General features: G+C 38.4%; 1 protein-coding gene across 3 annotated transcripts in view; it reads right to left on the bottom strand.

The window, feature by feature from the left end:
• MAP2K5 (mitogen-activated protein kinase kinase 5) overlaps positions 1 to 15910 on the bottom strand; it is a gene marked incomplete at both ends in the record, with an annotated part of 240785 nt that overhangs the window by 50578 nt on the left and 174297 nt on the right. For 2 of the 3 annotated variants that reach the window (XM_084240847.1, XM_084240849.1), the window contains 2 exons: positions 7752 to 7784; positions 8097 to 8123. In XM_084240847.1, coding sequence (XP_084096973.1) covers positions 7752 to 7784; positions 8097 to 8123 — 60 coding nt within the window. The remainder of the gene's footprint in view (positions 1 to 7751; positions 7785 to 8096; positions 8124 to 15910) is intronic. The other variant, XM_084240848.1, reaches the window with a different exon arrangement.

Genomic DNA, 15910 nt, shown 5'->3' with positions numbered 1-15910 from the left:
TCTGCTAGGAAAAATTCCTATTTTAATTTAGTTTCAGGAGCATTCACTGAACTCCTCCTGAGCCATCATCTCCACCACGTGCTGGGATAAATCCCTGTGCTGGATGACTTCATGATGTTATGGGAGACAAACTCACAAAATAAACTTGATCCAGTACGATAAAAACTGTAATAAAGCCTTGCAAACAATGCAGTGCTGAATTCTGCCTAGCTCTGGGTGGGAGTGTGGCAGGGTGGAAGAGGAGGGAAAGTAACAGAGATAGCTTCAAAGAGGAGATGATGTTTGAGCTAGGCCTTGGATGCTAAAGCATTCACAAAATGAAAAAGGAGAGATCATTCTAAGCAGAGGTGTGAAAGTAGAAGAGGCAGCTTTGAAGACTGATGACTGACCCAAAGTGAGGTTGAAAATAATGAGTAGAGTCTGAGAGGCTGTACTAAGAAGTTTAGATGTTTGCACTCCCACCAGCAGTGCAGGAGAGTCCCTTTTACTCCACATCCTTGCCAACATTTGTTGTAGCTAGTTTTTTTTTTAATATGTGCCATTCTCACTGGTGTAAGATGGTATCTCATCGTACTTTCGATCTGCATTTCCCTGATTACAGGTGATGCTGAACATTTTTTCATATGCCTGTTGGCCATTTGCATTTCCTCTTAGGAGAAGTTCCTTTTTTAGCTCTTCTGCCCATTTTTTTAAATCTTTTTTTATTTATTTAAATTTTATTTTTATATTACCCATACAATTACAACCCCCTTATTTTGACCCCAACCCCTCCTTTCCCCGCCCCCCCACCCCCCATAGAGTGTCTCTGGTTCATAGTTGTTTGTTGATTTTGATATTTTCTTTCTTATAGTTATTCTTTTTCCTGGTCCCTTATTTAAGTTTTCTAGATTCCTGCTATGAGTGAGACCATCCGGTATTTTCCTTTTTCTTTCTGGCTTATTAGGCTGAGCATGATCCTTTCCAGTGTCATCCATGTTGCTGTAGATTGCATGTGTTTATCTTTTTTGAATGCTGAGTAATATTCCATGGTGTATATGTACCACATCTTCTTGATCCAGTCATCTATTTTTGGGCATTTGGGTTGTTTCCAAAGCTTAGCTATTGTAAATAGTGCTGCTATAAACATAGGGGTGCAGGTGCTTTTTGGAATTGATGTTTCTGTGTCCTTTGGGTAAATACCTAGGAGTGGAATTGCTGGATCATATGGAAGCTCTATGTTTAGTAGGTCAAGAAATCTCCACACAGCTCTCCATAGTGGTTGGACCAGTACTTCTGCCCATTTTTTGACTGGATTATTTACTTTGTTTTTGTTGAGTCTGGAAGGGATCATGCTCAGTGAAATAAGCCAGAAAGAAAAAGAAAAATACCGGATGGTCTCACTCATAGCAGGAATTTAGAAAACCTAAATAAGGGACCAGGAAGAAGACTAATTATATTAAAGTGAAAATCAAAATCAACAAGCAACTATATATCAGAGACGAACTATGGGGGAGGGAGAGGAGGGATTAGGGTCAAAATAAGGGGGGGGGGTGGGAATTGTATGGGGAATATAACCAAGATGAAAGTGCATATATTGTGCAAAAATAAAAAATGATGTAAATAATTTATAAAATTAAAAAAAAAAAGAAGTTTAGATGTTACTCTACAGGCAGAAGGATTCCTGGAAGCGTTAGTGGGCTAAGATAGGTATTTTTAAAAAAGAAAATTCTGTGGAGGTGAGAGATAGAAAAAAGGCAGAAACACTTAGTTTTTAAATAATTTGATTATAGATCAGATTCTTCCCCCCTTTTCCTTCTCCCTTTCCCAGTCCTCAATTTTGTTATCCTTCTCTGTTTATGTGTCACCCTCTTCTAGAATGATGTTGGCTGCCTCTTGGTTTGCTGGCTCACGTACAAGTGTCCACTGCATGACTAACCTCTACCTTCTTCTTCACTGAGCTGCCTCCTTCCAGCCCTGCACATGTTTGTTAGCATTTCTAGAAAACATCAGAGGAGCCACATCTAAGTGAAGAGTCCATGGGAAGCCTCTTGTGAGTTCAGGGGTCTGGTAGGGTGGGTAACTGTCTCCATTTAATGACTCTTGTGAGAACCACTGTAATGAGGTGCACATGCCAGCCAGGCAGATAAGTAAATAGTGGAGGCTCTCTTATGTCTTCATTAAATTTTATGATTAAATAGTCATAAGAACTCTCAGAAGGCACAGAGTTTTATAAATGGGATTTTTAAATGATGGGCTAATAAATTTCTTTCTTTTTTTTTTCTTTCCCAAGAGAGTCTGTTCCCATCTTAAGCAATGCCCCTGTACTCACCATCATTGAGGACCCAAGCCCAGGCTGCAGAGCAACTCCCACCCTCCACCCAACCCAATCCCTTGTTCCTTTCTCCATCTGCTGTGACACTCCTGACAATCTCCTTTTCCCATCAGGGAGGCCCTAGGTTTTCTAGAATTTTGTCCATCTCATTTAGATCACTTAATTTGTTGGTATACAATTGTTTGCATCATTCCCTTAAATCCTTTTTATTTCTGTAAAGTGCCTGCTTTTAATTTTTGATTTAAGTCATTTGGGTCTTCTTTTTCACTTCTTTTTGAGTCCAAGTAGCTAAAGGTTTGTAAATTTTGTTGATCTTTTCAACTTCTTGTTTCATTTATTTTCTTTATTGTTTTTCTAGTCTCTGTTTCATCTATTTCTGCCCTAATTTTATTCTTTCACCTTACTTTGAGTACAGTTTGTTCTTTTTCTAGTTTCTTAAGGTGGAAGATTAGGCAATTGATCTGAGCGCTTTCCTCTTTTTTAATGTAGGCATTTATAGCTAAAAATTTCCATTTAAGCACTGCTTTTGCTGCACCCAACCCACAAGTTTTGACATGCTGTGCTTTCATTTTTGCTCATCTCAAAGTATTTTCTAATTTCCCTTGTGATTACTGGTGATACAGCAGTGTACCATTTATACAGACTTGTAAATTTTTGAAATTATTTCTGAACCCCTTGGTTCTATGACCAGTTGTTCATTTGGTCTTCATGATCTGTATATGCCACTGTACTTCAGCAAAGCACTGCTCTGTGCCCATCTTCCTCAGGAAGTCCCTTTAGAATAATCAGAAGAGATAAATTGTCCTTCAAGTCCATATAACTACATGGGTATACCATGCCATTACTAAGATCAAATTCTTTTTCCTTTCTATCCACAATAGGAAAGAATAATTAGTATATCTCAGAATTATTCCACTACTATCACAAACAATCGAGTCTACTGTTTGTTTCTACAACTGGACCAATTATAGGTTATTACTGACCACTAAAAGTTTGTGCTTATTCTTTAGAAACATTTTGGTATTTTATCTTGTAGTTCTTACTAAGAAATCAATATAGAAGACACTTCTAATCAGGTATAAAACAAGACAAATTCACTTTTTATTAGTAAAATGAATAAACAAATATAAATCAGGGATTTGCTAACTGTCCTGCTGAGCACTTACAGATGTTAGATAGGAATTTATTTTTAGCTATAATACGCCTGACACACACACACTCAGAGTAATAATCCATTTTTCTGGTTGTCATATTTTAGACAACCTGAACATTCTGAAATACATCTGTGAACTCAAAAATGATTCACAAAAAAGCTTCTGGCCCTTCTGCCTGACATTTACTTTTTCCTTTCTTGACATGGAAAATTCCTATGTATCCTTTAAGACCTACCTTAAGTGTCACAATCCCCGAGGGGCCTCTCCTAATCCACATTTAGACCAAGTCCTCCTGGCTTTGGACTCTATACTATACACTTTACATTGAATCATAATTATTCATTTTCATATCTTTTTCCAGGCTGTGTGCTGCATGGGGAAAGGCTCACGATGAGATCCCCACTTCAGACTTTGCAATTTCTAGCACCTCAATCCACTGATGGACTGACTGGTTCAGTCAAGCTGGGATTTGTTGAACCATCACAGCTGAATTCCCAACTGTCATAACACCAGCCTAGCGAGTCCTTTGTTGCCAGTCAATCTGGGAGTCCAGGCACTCGAGAGTTCGATGGCTATGTAGTCTCCTGAGTCCTTGCACATTATGTTGGTTTGTGGTGTGGGGCTATGCTTCTGCCTTCCTACTCTGACTCACAGATCTCACTGGCAGTTGACCTGGGTGATTGCCTAAAAGCCCTGTTCTGTCTTGGCTTGCAGGGTGACCTGATTATGGTGTGCTCCATTTGGTTAGCATACATATAGTGGGTGATTGTGCTTACTATTTTTTGTGAATGAATAAGCACAAGTTCACCCACTTTACTTTGTTGATGAGGACTTCAAGCTCCTATCTCACTTCTCAGACGAGCCTGTTGGACCATGCACTTGGGCATCTGATTTCATTTGGCACCTTTTTGTTTTACTGAAGACAGGTGGTGAGATCATTGGGGAAGTAGGTCGTCACAGACAAGGATGAGGAATGACTGTAAAAAACAGAGGTGATCCCAAGAGAGAACACAAGAAAGCACCAACTAGACACGTAAAACTATTTAGCATGCAGGCAAATGGGTTCTATATACTTCAAGAGATCAAAGCATATCACTGAGTGCCAAGGCCAGGTATAGGCAAAGGTTGATAAAATTCAGTGAAAGAAAAAGGTAAACCCCACACAATTTTATAGTCCTAGCGAGCATCAATACATCATAGTTTAGTTCAGTGACATGCTCAAAGCAAGGACTTGCATCATCAAGAAAAAGTTAAGTGATATTTGCTACACAGGCTTCCAAGAGCAAACACATTTCAGAAGCTTTTTTTTCCCTTAAAAATGCAAATTTTTTCATTGATGTCAGAGGTTAGAGTAGTAAATCTTCATTATCGAGATAACAGGGGCCACCTTATTCCCCCAAAGATATCACATGGCTAAAGCATCACGCATATAGACAGTGAACAAAATACTTTACAACATAGATATGCAAAGACTTGGAGAGGATGTGATTCTATGAGGGCTTTAAAGTAACAATTTTTTTTGAAAGAAGCAACTTTGAGGCATTATATGGTGTCTTTAAGACATTACTCATGTATATCCTGAGTGAGCTAGATCCAAGCCAGATAAACTCAACCCAAAATTAATCACCCAGATTTCTGATTAGAGCTAGATTCTCCTATTACTTTGGCTATCCTCTCAGTTCCTGATGTGTGGTCCAAGTTTCATGTTCTGACTCTTACTCCTCTGTTTAACTTCTGGTGTCTTCTATTTGGACATCTGGTGGCTGACTCTGGCTTTGTCCCACGATTCCTCCTCCTGACTCCCTGACTAGTTCTGTCATTTACCTCTTGCCACTCTAGAACTGGCTCCTGGCCAACCGGTCTTGTTTTACTACTTCTTCACTCTTTGCCAGGCCATGCCAGGAGGTCAAATTGCATTCATGTAATAATGAAGGATGTTACACTCTTGCCTTGCTCATGATTCTCATGATTCCAAATAATCCATCTTGTTTGAACTAGCTTTCCCTTAGGGGTGGCACTTTCTGATCCGGCTTTTCTCTAACAGAAACAGTACATGCTACCATTTCACAGTGGGGTACGTCCCACGCTGAAGGAGTAAGTCCCACGCTGAAGGAGTAAAATGGCTCAAATACTGGCTGGTTATATTCACTAAGGAATAGAGGCCCTCAAAGTCAGATGCAAATGAAGATAGATAGTTAATTGCCTTCTGGAATCTAAAAGGAGAGACTTAGCCCTATAAAGTCATTATAGAAGTGTTTCTCAAACTTAAATGTCAAAGAGTTACCTGCAAAGCTAGCAAAAGGTAGATTCTTGGGCTCCAGTCCTAGAAAATCTAATTTGGTGATCTCGGACCAAGAATCTGCATTTTTAACAAGAGCTTTAGGTAATTCTGATGTAGTTAGTCCATGGCTCACTATTGAGAAACACTGCATCACAGCAATGAGACAAGCTGACAAACTTGGGATAGCATAGTAATTACAGCACCCCCTCAATTGTTTCTTCTTAGAAGCCTGTTGCACCTTGCTAAAGACAGATCATCCAGTCAATTCTTTCCTAATATTCTTATTACTGAACATTAGTCCAGTTCCAAGATCAACTAATGTTTGCTTTAGTAAAGCAAAGTCAATTTCCCATGTTTCCATAAAGACGATATTTTAATGTTTTTAGAGTAAGTGGGAATAAATATCTAAGTAATTTTTTCTTGATTGAGGAAGAAATGCTATAAAGAACAATATACCATTGAAGTTGTATGCTATTGTCCTTCATCTTAGAACACTTCCCTATGATAATTTCAAAAGTCTCAAACAAGTAAAGTATTTTAAATTCATTAGTAATCACTGCTGCTTTAAATAATGAATGAAAGTAACTATGTGATCCAGAAAACCTCTGAATTAGCTTTATAGCTATACATATGTTACTGGTGCAGAATATCTGTTCCTGAACGTTCTGATGCCCAGGAGCCCGGCAGACCAAGAACGCCAGAGCTCAGGAACCCACTGGCTACACATTTGACTAGGAAGGCCAAGTTTCCCTGGGTACTTCCTGGAGGGGGAACCTCAGGAAAATCAACTTAATTGGGAGGATTCTGATGGGGATAGGATGTTTTTTTGGAATCTAAGATGACAGAAGATATTGATGAGCTATTAGATCCAGGAGGCCTGTCTGATATTTGAGATAATGGGGCCTCCATTTGTTTCAGGAGGATGCCTTCATTTTTGCACTAACATGGTTTATGGCTTGCAGGGGATATATGGACTGACTGATGCAACCATTAAGGATGTTAGGGCCCCATTCTTACTATTATTGTGACATGTAAGCGTTTGTTTTTTTCCTAGGAGGATCTTTATTTTTTCTCCCTAATCTCATAACTGGTTATACAGATGTTTAATTGAGAGGAATAATTATGAATTACGATTTGTTTTTATTTCTTTCAAATAAACTTTCCTATCTGAATCATTTATCGCCTTCATTACAAGTGTTTTAAATATTGTAAAATTAAAGTTTAAAAAACAAACACTGCTGGTAGGCAAGCCAGAGACCAGAACAACTCAGTTTTTAAAAAATGTTAATTTTCTTAATTGAGTCATGTTTACTATAAAGCCATTAATTTATAGAATAAAGGAATTTAAAGTTAGAATAAGAACACAAAAAGTTGGTTGAGAAAGAAATATATTAACCTCGTAAAGGCAAAGGGATAGTGGAACTTGATAGGATAAGAATGATCAGAGGTTGGATGACTTAAAATGTGAGAATTCTAGTTTTAAAAGCACAAGAAGTTAGGCGTATATTCTGGGGAAAATACCACCTTAGGAAATTAAAGCTGTTGACCTACAGCTTTTGAACATCTTTATCACCCTGGTATGCTTTGGGTAAACAAAGCAAGGAAGACAAATTTTGCTCAGCTTATGTTTGCTGTTCAACTCTGACCCCTGCCTATTGAATGACTTTAAATATCAGTTATGGAAAAATGATGCCACTTTCCTTTCCAGCTCCATCCCCATCTGGTCAGGGAGGGGATGAATGAATATTATCATGTTTTATCTTTAGGGCCTCTGATACCTCTGGGGAGCAGCCTGTGGGACAGTCTGTTTTGGCATGGATTCTGGGCCAGAGTCGAAGAGCAGGATTCAGGACAGGGCGAGTTCACGTAACACACAGCGCAGAGCCATACAACACAACTTGCTCCGAGGATGTTGGGCATTGTGCTTCATTAGGAAACAAAATATAAGCTTTCCACACCATTAGGAATGACTTTAGGAGTGAAAGCACATAAGACGATGCCTCACCTCATCAACAATGCACTGCAGAAGCTGGAGAGGCTGCAATGGGAAAGAAGAGAGGAAAAAAGTATTAGCCTCTCTGCAATATCTTTACAGTGGAGTGGAAAGAAAAAATCATTAATGCAATAAAATATAGCAAGATTAATCAACAACAGCAAACTCTTATAAAAACATTGATGCTCAGGATGTTCTATTATTTCTAATGGTACCTAATCTAATACAGGCAGTTAAAGGTTTGCATTTTCTTCAAAATGCAATTTGCTAAGTTTAAAACAAGGCATTCAAGCATGCAAAGGAAGCAGCCATCAGGAAAAAGAAAAGTGAATTTTTTTCTGAACTCATAAAGCTTACCATTAAAGATCCCTGGTTTTTCTGAATCTGAAAAAAGGCAATATGTAATTAGCATGTCATAATCAAAATGACTCACTTGGACACATTATGATCACTGAGAGAAAATTATTGCATTGCTGGTGGCAATTTGTGGGCATGTGTTAACACAATTTACATAATGAAAATACACAAATGTTAATAGCTCGCTTCTCATTTATAGGCGAAAGTCAGCAGAATGTTAATTTCACACAACACTTTTTAGTACCCTCCAGGTTGTATTAGAATAGGGAGAAAAACCATAATCCATTTCAAAAGGCTGTTTACGATTCAGATATAAATAATGTTTTATATTGCTAGATTGTGAACACTGGGCTTAATGTTGCAATCATTGCTAATGTTATGAAGCTCACTCTTTTTAAATTAAAAACCGATTTATTTAAAATTGAAATTAAATCATAGTCAGAAATTAGAATTTTGGATTCCTGCCAGTGTCTGCTCACAATCCCCTATTTTGTGAAGAAAACTTTAATTATGTGGTTGAAGTATTTGCCTCTAACTCAGGAGTGGGGAAAAGACTCCACCTTTTCCAAAGTTCCTTCAGCCTGTTTTCAGGGCAGTAACGCTCTCTGGGAAAATTAAATTCATGCAAGTTTTACACTGTTTTTCAGGAAATAAAAACAGTCAAGTAGGGATGCTGTCCTAATCAACATTCTGAAGGCGGGCTGCACACATATCTAACACCGATAAATAGTATCTTTTAGAAAGTTACTAAAATGTGACATCAAATTAATAAAACATCCACTTAGTAATTAAAGTATTAAACACTTCAATGCCCTTCTCGCGCCCCCCCCCCATGCCTGCAGTTATTACAAACTCAATGCAAATTGGGTCCCAGGTACTCAATTTCCTAAGTAGGAAAAATTCAGGAACCAAACAGGACTACTGGTGGGTCAGTTGTCTAGCTGGTCAGCTGGTTAACTGAGCTCTAACTAACTGGTAAAATACAGGGATAATAATAATAATAGGCCCTTATATGCTTTTAATGATGCTTTTAAAAGTTCTTTCACACAATGGTTCTCATCTGATCTGCATAACCACCCCTGAGGTTGGCAGGGATGATCATCTCTATTCTTTGATGGGAAAACTATCTGTCTCAGAGGATGGGGCAGGCCCAAGGTCGCTGGAACAGGCTGTGGTTGTGCTGGGGCTTCTCCAGTGCACCTTTCTCTCCAGCATCGGCATTATATCCGCCTACAATCACAGCAGTATATAAAAACAATTGGATTTGCTTATATTTGTACTTGGCACAGTAAAGTTGGTAAATGGTCAATTTTGGCATGTGGGTTCTTCTCAACTAAACTGTAAGCTTCTCAAGGGCAGAAGCTATGATTTTGTATTTCTTTTGCATCCTTATGGCTGATCAGCAGCCCAGTGCTTGAGTATTTGAAAAGCAAGTTCCCATATTATACAATATATTGTATAATCTTAACACTCATTGCTGTTCTTGGTTCTTCACTTCTCCCTCCCCAATCACCACTCCCTGAAACCTCTGTCCCAAGATGACTGGCTCGTTAGTCCATTCCAAAGTTCTACTTAACATTGACCTGAATTAATGCTGCTTTTTCCACTAGTCAATGCATACTCCTGGGCAAGGCTTTGCATATAAAGATTTACATTAAAAAGGAAGAAAGAGCTGTTAACTATCACCCTGGAATGGTTAGGACTTTAATAACAAGATATATCACCTTTAAAAAAATCTTGAAAAGCCCAGTTACCTTCTCCTGTGATTGAGATACCTTTGTGGTGTCTGCTTTTATTATTTTCAAGTGCATGCTAATATTTCTGTTATTAAGAAATATCTACTTCAATAGGAGAGTTACTTGTAATGAACAAAGACTCAGAAATCCATTTCTGACATCAAGAGACTGTCTCACAAATTTCTAACAGTCAGGGGGATTACAACATTCTCTCAGGAAAACGTAGCCAACATTGTCAGTGTGATGTTCTAAAATGAATTCAGGAATGGACACTGTTCCTAGTAAAATACCATTGTGCGAACCAAACTGATGGGAGAAAATTTCTTCATGACCCAAGATCTTTAAGATGGTCTCTAAGACCGTCTCAGGATTCTGCAGGTTAAAAATGAATTTTAAGTCATCTTAAAATTCTACCACTTTACTGCTTGCTCTTTACTATGAAAAAGGGGAGAAGCAGTAGCATTAAGGTATTTTTTATTTTCTTATAACCACATTGTTTTGCCTAGATTTTTGAAGAAAGACATTGCTACCAGATTTTATTACACAGTTTCAACAGCAACATATTATATGAAATCATCTTCATAAATTTTGTATTAAGGTAGCAGTGCCAGTACCTGAAATTGATTCAAAATGCTTAAGATACTCAATTACTTTTTAACATTGTTACACAATGTGGTGACTTATATCTTCTATTTCACACGAATTTGATGATGCAACATCATTGTAATTGATTCATTTTCTCAATTAAATAAAGCTACTGTGCTTTTCTTTATATGAATGCCACATAGACCCTAGAGTTAGATGTATTATCTCCTTTCTCTGTCTCAAATATATTGCCTTAAAGGCTCTATTCTGTTCCTCTGCTAATTCCACCGGAAAATTTAATGCCAGTCATATTTTTCAAATTCTGAACTGCCATGTACTCGACTCTATTTATATTAGGCATATTTTTCACTGCTAAACTCTTTGTTGTTTACCTTTTTCAAGATTACATTACATTACTGTATAGGCACAGCAACCATAAAATAGATCCAAACAAAGTCAACCTCTACTCACTGCCTCTGTTTTTGCACACAGTTCATGAAAAAGAGAAGCCCCTACTGTTATAGCACATTAAAAGTGGTACTAAGGGTACTCAATATAAAATGTTAGCTTTGTGACTGCCTTCCAAATGCTCAGCTGTGAGAGGGGAGTTCAGAGGAACATAAGAATATTGTTAGGGCTGATGTGTGGCTGGAACCTTGGTACATATGAAATGCTGTTGGTAACTAACCTGTCCAACAAGTCCACATTCCTGCTAGTGTATTTTACTTGTGTTGAATTTTCTGTCTCAGAACAGTAACTGCTTCAGTCATATGCTTTGCTAACCACTCTCTAGACATAGTAGCAGTCTGAGATACAAATTAGCCACACCAACAGGGGACAGTTATGCCTCATTCAGAAGTAACACAGAACCATGTCTGTTTCAGCAGGAAAGAATGCGTTCCTAACAGGCAGGCATAAGTATCAGGTCTTAGGATATTGCTGCAGTAACAGTTACCAGGTCTTAGGATATCGCGGCAGTGAATAGTTATATATTTCCTTGCAAGGACCATAGAGTTGGCAATTAGAAAAGCTCTTATGACTTATGACTTTGGAAAATGATCCTGAAATGAATGGAAACTGCCACTGCAAAAGTCTGCTTGTGCGATGCCAACTATTTATTTAGTTGATGACTCTGGAGAAATAAAGTAACTTTGAAGCCTCCCATTAGGCTTCTATTTCTTAGAGGCACTTTTTATGTAGGGTGGTAAGACAGACTTTGCTACCAGTCTTTTTACATTATATTCAGAAAGCACAATCAGAAAATGAAAATGAATCCACCTATGTAACTTAGAGAAGACACCAGCCATATCTTTCATTTTCTCTTTTACTCTCTGAAATTATGACTTGCCCTGCAGCTCTTGTCTGAGAGATTTATGTGTGACCTAGGTCAGATCTTCCAATAGCAGTTGACAAATTTTCTCTTTACATATTTACTGCTTTCCAAGCTTGTGTTATTTTCTCTTAAATAGAAAAAAGGAAGTGTGAAGTTGAATTGGTTGGAATTTTTAAGGAATATCGTTTTTGTGTGTATGGTACTACTGGCATAACATTCCTACTTTCAATTTTGAATGCTTTTTAAAAATTTCGCCATTTAGGAACTGTAGCTATTTTGCAAAGAATCTTTTCAAATTAGATGCATTAAGCTATAAACCTGGTCAAATATAAACAGGGATTGTGGTAAACTGCGACTTGCATCTTTTAAATGAAGAAGAATAACCAAAAGAATTTTTAAAATGGAAGCAACCTGGGCATCCCTGGTGGCACAAGGGGTTAAGACGCAACCTATGAAGCTATCCACAGCCGCGACAGCACGAGTTCAATCCCCGACCAGGGAACTACTCACATGGTGCAGCAGACCTCTCCTGACTTGCCTGCTGCTCCCCTCAGCAGTGTATTTCAGTCAATCTGCCTGTTCTGTTCCTCACTTTGTCTCTGGTGAATCCTCTCACCGCCCCCCATCTCTGACCTGTACCCCAGCTCTTGTATGCATAAATAAATAAATCTTTTAGAAAAAAATAAAATGGAAGCAACCTTAGAGATGACCTACTTGGATCTATTCATTTTGGGAAAGAGGTTCAAAGGGAGTAAAACCCTAGGTTGCAGACAGAACCTTGCTGGAGCCAGCAGGCTGCCTAACGTGGGGAAAATGGAGAGACTGTAGAGACTGGAAGACCCTGGGGCCCAGGCAGATCTCAGGGCCTCAGAAAGCCCCTCCCTTCACAGGGCTCAGGGGTGTGTCTAGAAGGTGAAGGGTTGAATTAGAGGAGCTGAAAGGCTCCTCCAGGGCAGAGCTTTCCATTCAGGTACCAGGATTTTGTTTTCTTACCTGAAGGAGAACTGGTATTGGCATTCAATTTAATTTTACCCAGCACTGCGCTGTGTGTTAAAACTTAGGGGTGCACCACACTCCACACTGTAGTAGGATACCCTCCATTTTGCAACAACAACAAAAAAATTCCAGTATCTTACTTGACACACAGAAATGCAATGGCCCAGCATTCTCTCTGGACCCTAAACTGGATTGCCACAAAAAGCTCTTCTATTTTCCTTTAATTTCTACTCTTTTCCTCTCCTCCACCAATAGATCTCTTGAAAAATTCCACCATGAGACACCTACTAATAGTTCTCTGCTCACCACTGCCCAAGGGGAACATGCCTGTACCTGGAGGAAGAATGTTGTTATGTTAACCAGAGTGGACAGGTAATGTCCAACATAAGAAAACTTCAAAGAGCCAACAAGACTTAGAGAAAAGCCCCTCCCTTGGGGAGATCCATAGTAGGTCCCTCCCATGCATAGTGCCTTTGCTGGCAACCTTTAGCCTCTGCGTTTCTCACTCTCCTCTTTGAACCATGCAACTCAATTTCGTTGTCAAACTTGTTTCCTCTGGTTTAGAGGCCACTAAACTCCAACTCCTCCTCCAAGAGGAACAACAGGTGGCCCAAACACCGCACCCCTTGGAATCTGCCTACACCTCCTTCCAGAACCAACAGGAACCATCAGTCACCAGTCAGTCCAGGAGGTAGCATCTGAGAGACCATATCCAGGCCTCTGAGGACACTTTTATGCCCCATTCCAGCCTGAAGCAGTTATAGTAGAGGACCTCTCCTCTCAACTCCCCAAAAGATTTTTTGCCAAATATCACTGTGGGTGGAGGGAGGCTTGATGGAAGAAGGTGGATAGAAGGTGGATGTTAACTCAAGATGGGGGTACGGAAGATTAATGAGTCCTTAAACCAGCTATGGAAGTTCCGCAAGACCAGGAATTGAAGGTGGGGGCAGAGAATTATCAGTTGTTACAGAAAACCAACCCAACCAGACCCCAAAACAATAAATTCCACAGAGGAATAAACCCCACCAAAAGGACAATGTATATGGTCATTCCTTGCTCTGGCAAAATGAAGCTCTTTGCCCATTTGTGTCTAAGAAGGCATCTCTTTTTCTTAGTAAACTTGCCATGTGCCACACAGCTCTTTGCCTGTTTGATTTATGCAAAATGTCTTTTTACTTAATATATCTTGCTGTGTACTGCTGAATGGGAAGACTCTGCAGAATTCATTTTCAGAGGGACCCAGAACCTCACACCCCAAAACCCAATACACACTAATCCATTTTACCTAGGTTCCCAAATCTCAAAAACCAAGTACCCAAATTTCAAAAAGCCTTCAATGAGAGAGAGAGAAAAAATCATTTGCACATGACCACAAGTTGAATACAGATTGCTTAGTACCATTAAATTAAAGTAAGAGTTCCCAAGCAACTGCTTTTAATAAAGCAACAGAACAAAATTTACCCTGGCTAACTACAAATGGGAATTTTGGCAAACTGATATTATTAGATACTGAATATATTAACATACAAAATAAATGAATAGCATGCATTATTCCTAGTAATATAAAATGAACAAGCATAATTCATTTGTGCCATCCCATCTTCCCTGTCCACCTGCCTCTGCCCTTGTTCAATTTCTTATCGAGCCTGAGTCTATTAGCAAGCTTATCTTGTACAGAACCAAACCAAACCAAAAAGTAAGTCATAACTTATTTAAGCACAAATCAATAACTTAAAACAAAGGTAAAACGTAAGAGTAATAGCAGGGAGCTAATCAATAGGATATAAGAAAGTCACTAGATTCTCAATGGATTCTAAAATCCACTCTCTGGTATCTTCTTTCTGCCTCACATCTCAAACTCCAATTTGGGTGCTGCATGTGGGAGCAACCAGTTTTGAAAAGCTAAAACAAGACATCCCTGAATTGAACAAACAGCTAGGTGGGAAAGAAAGGCAGTAAGATGCTTAGCGGAGGGCACAGATCAGAGGGGACTAGACAGAAAATCATCACAGCCATAAATTGGATCACTTGGCTTTTACTGAGTACCAAGGACAATGCATTTTCACACAAAATACAACAGTTGGCACATCAAGGTATGGTACGATATTCATGTGCTAGGTCTGCTAGTCAGTGAGCAGGACAAAAAGGACCTCACTGCCAGTATATACTCTTCTACCTCTTGTATATTTAGAACTGACATAGCTCATGTCCTACTCCACATAGATGTAAAGGAGGCACACTAAATCATCCTCCAGGCAAATGTAAATTTTAGTATTTGAGCCTGGATTTTGTGAGACAACTTAGAACTGCAATTCAAAATGATCAATGTAAATTACAAAATTAACCTTTCCCTAATGGTACAAGGTCTGGTCAGGAGTACATTAAGCACTTCCCTTTTGAAGATTTCAGATATTTTTCCTACATTGTAACAAAAGGTAGTCTTAAATTAGAATCTACTTTAAGACAATCAGCCAATCTGATATGTATATGGGAGACAAGTGGAAAGGGGAGATGTTGCTCTTTTCTGAAAAAGGCCTGTTGACCATTCTAATGGTTATGGTTAAATAAGTTGGCTAAAGTAATTTTTAAAAAATGCGTCAAAATGTCTGAAGGGGTTTTTCTGAAGCTGTCATTTAGTTTGTATTTCTATTAGTTTAAACTCTCCACATGTCAGAGAATACAGAACATGTTAGAGGTCAGTTAGTCTAATTTTTTACCACATGTAGAAATTCACTTTATAATACTCACTTTATAACAGACATGCATCCTGTTTTTGCTATTAGATTTCTAATGATGGGATAGCAGTGACTATCATGGATGGACTAAATTGTTAAGGTTGTTTCTTATTTTGAGTCCAACTTACAAGATGTGTCCAGAGAAAGACTGAAGAAAAAAAAAAAAAAAGGAATCCAAGTAGGAAAAGAAGTAAAACCATCACTAAAGACTCCACCAAAAATTATTAGAAACAAAAAATCAAAACAATGAAGTGGCAAGCTACAAAATCAATATAAAAATATTTGTCATATTCCTATATGCAAACAACAAACTAGTAGAGGAAAAAATAAAACAGCTTCATTTATAATCATATCAAAAAGAATTTCATATATCTAGGAATAAAACTTAACAAAGAAGGTTACAAACATGTACAGCAAAAAGCAGGTAAC

The sequence above is a fragment of the Talpa europaea genome (genome assembly GCF_964194135.1).
Source record: "Talpa europaea genome assembly, chromosome: 8".
Classification (NCBI taxonomy): Eukaryota; Metazoa; Chordata; class Mammalia; order Eulipotyphla; family Talpidae; genus Talpa; species Talpa europaea.
The sequence above is the reverse complement of the archived record's forward strand: the minus strand, read 5'-3'. Positions and strand labels throughout refer to the sequence as shown.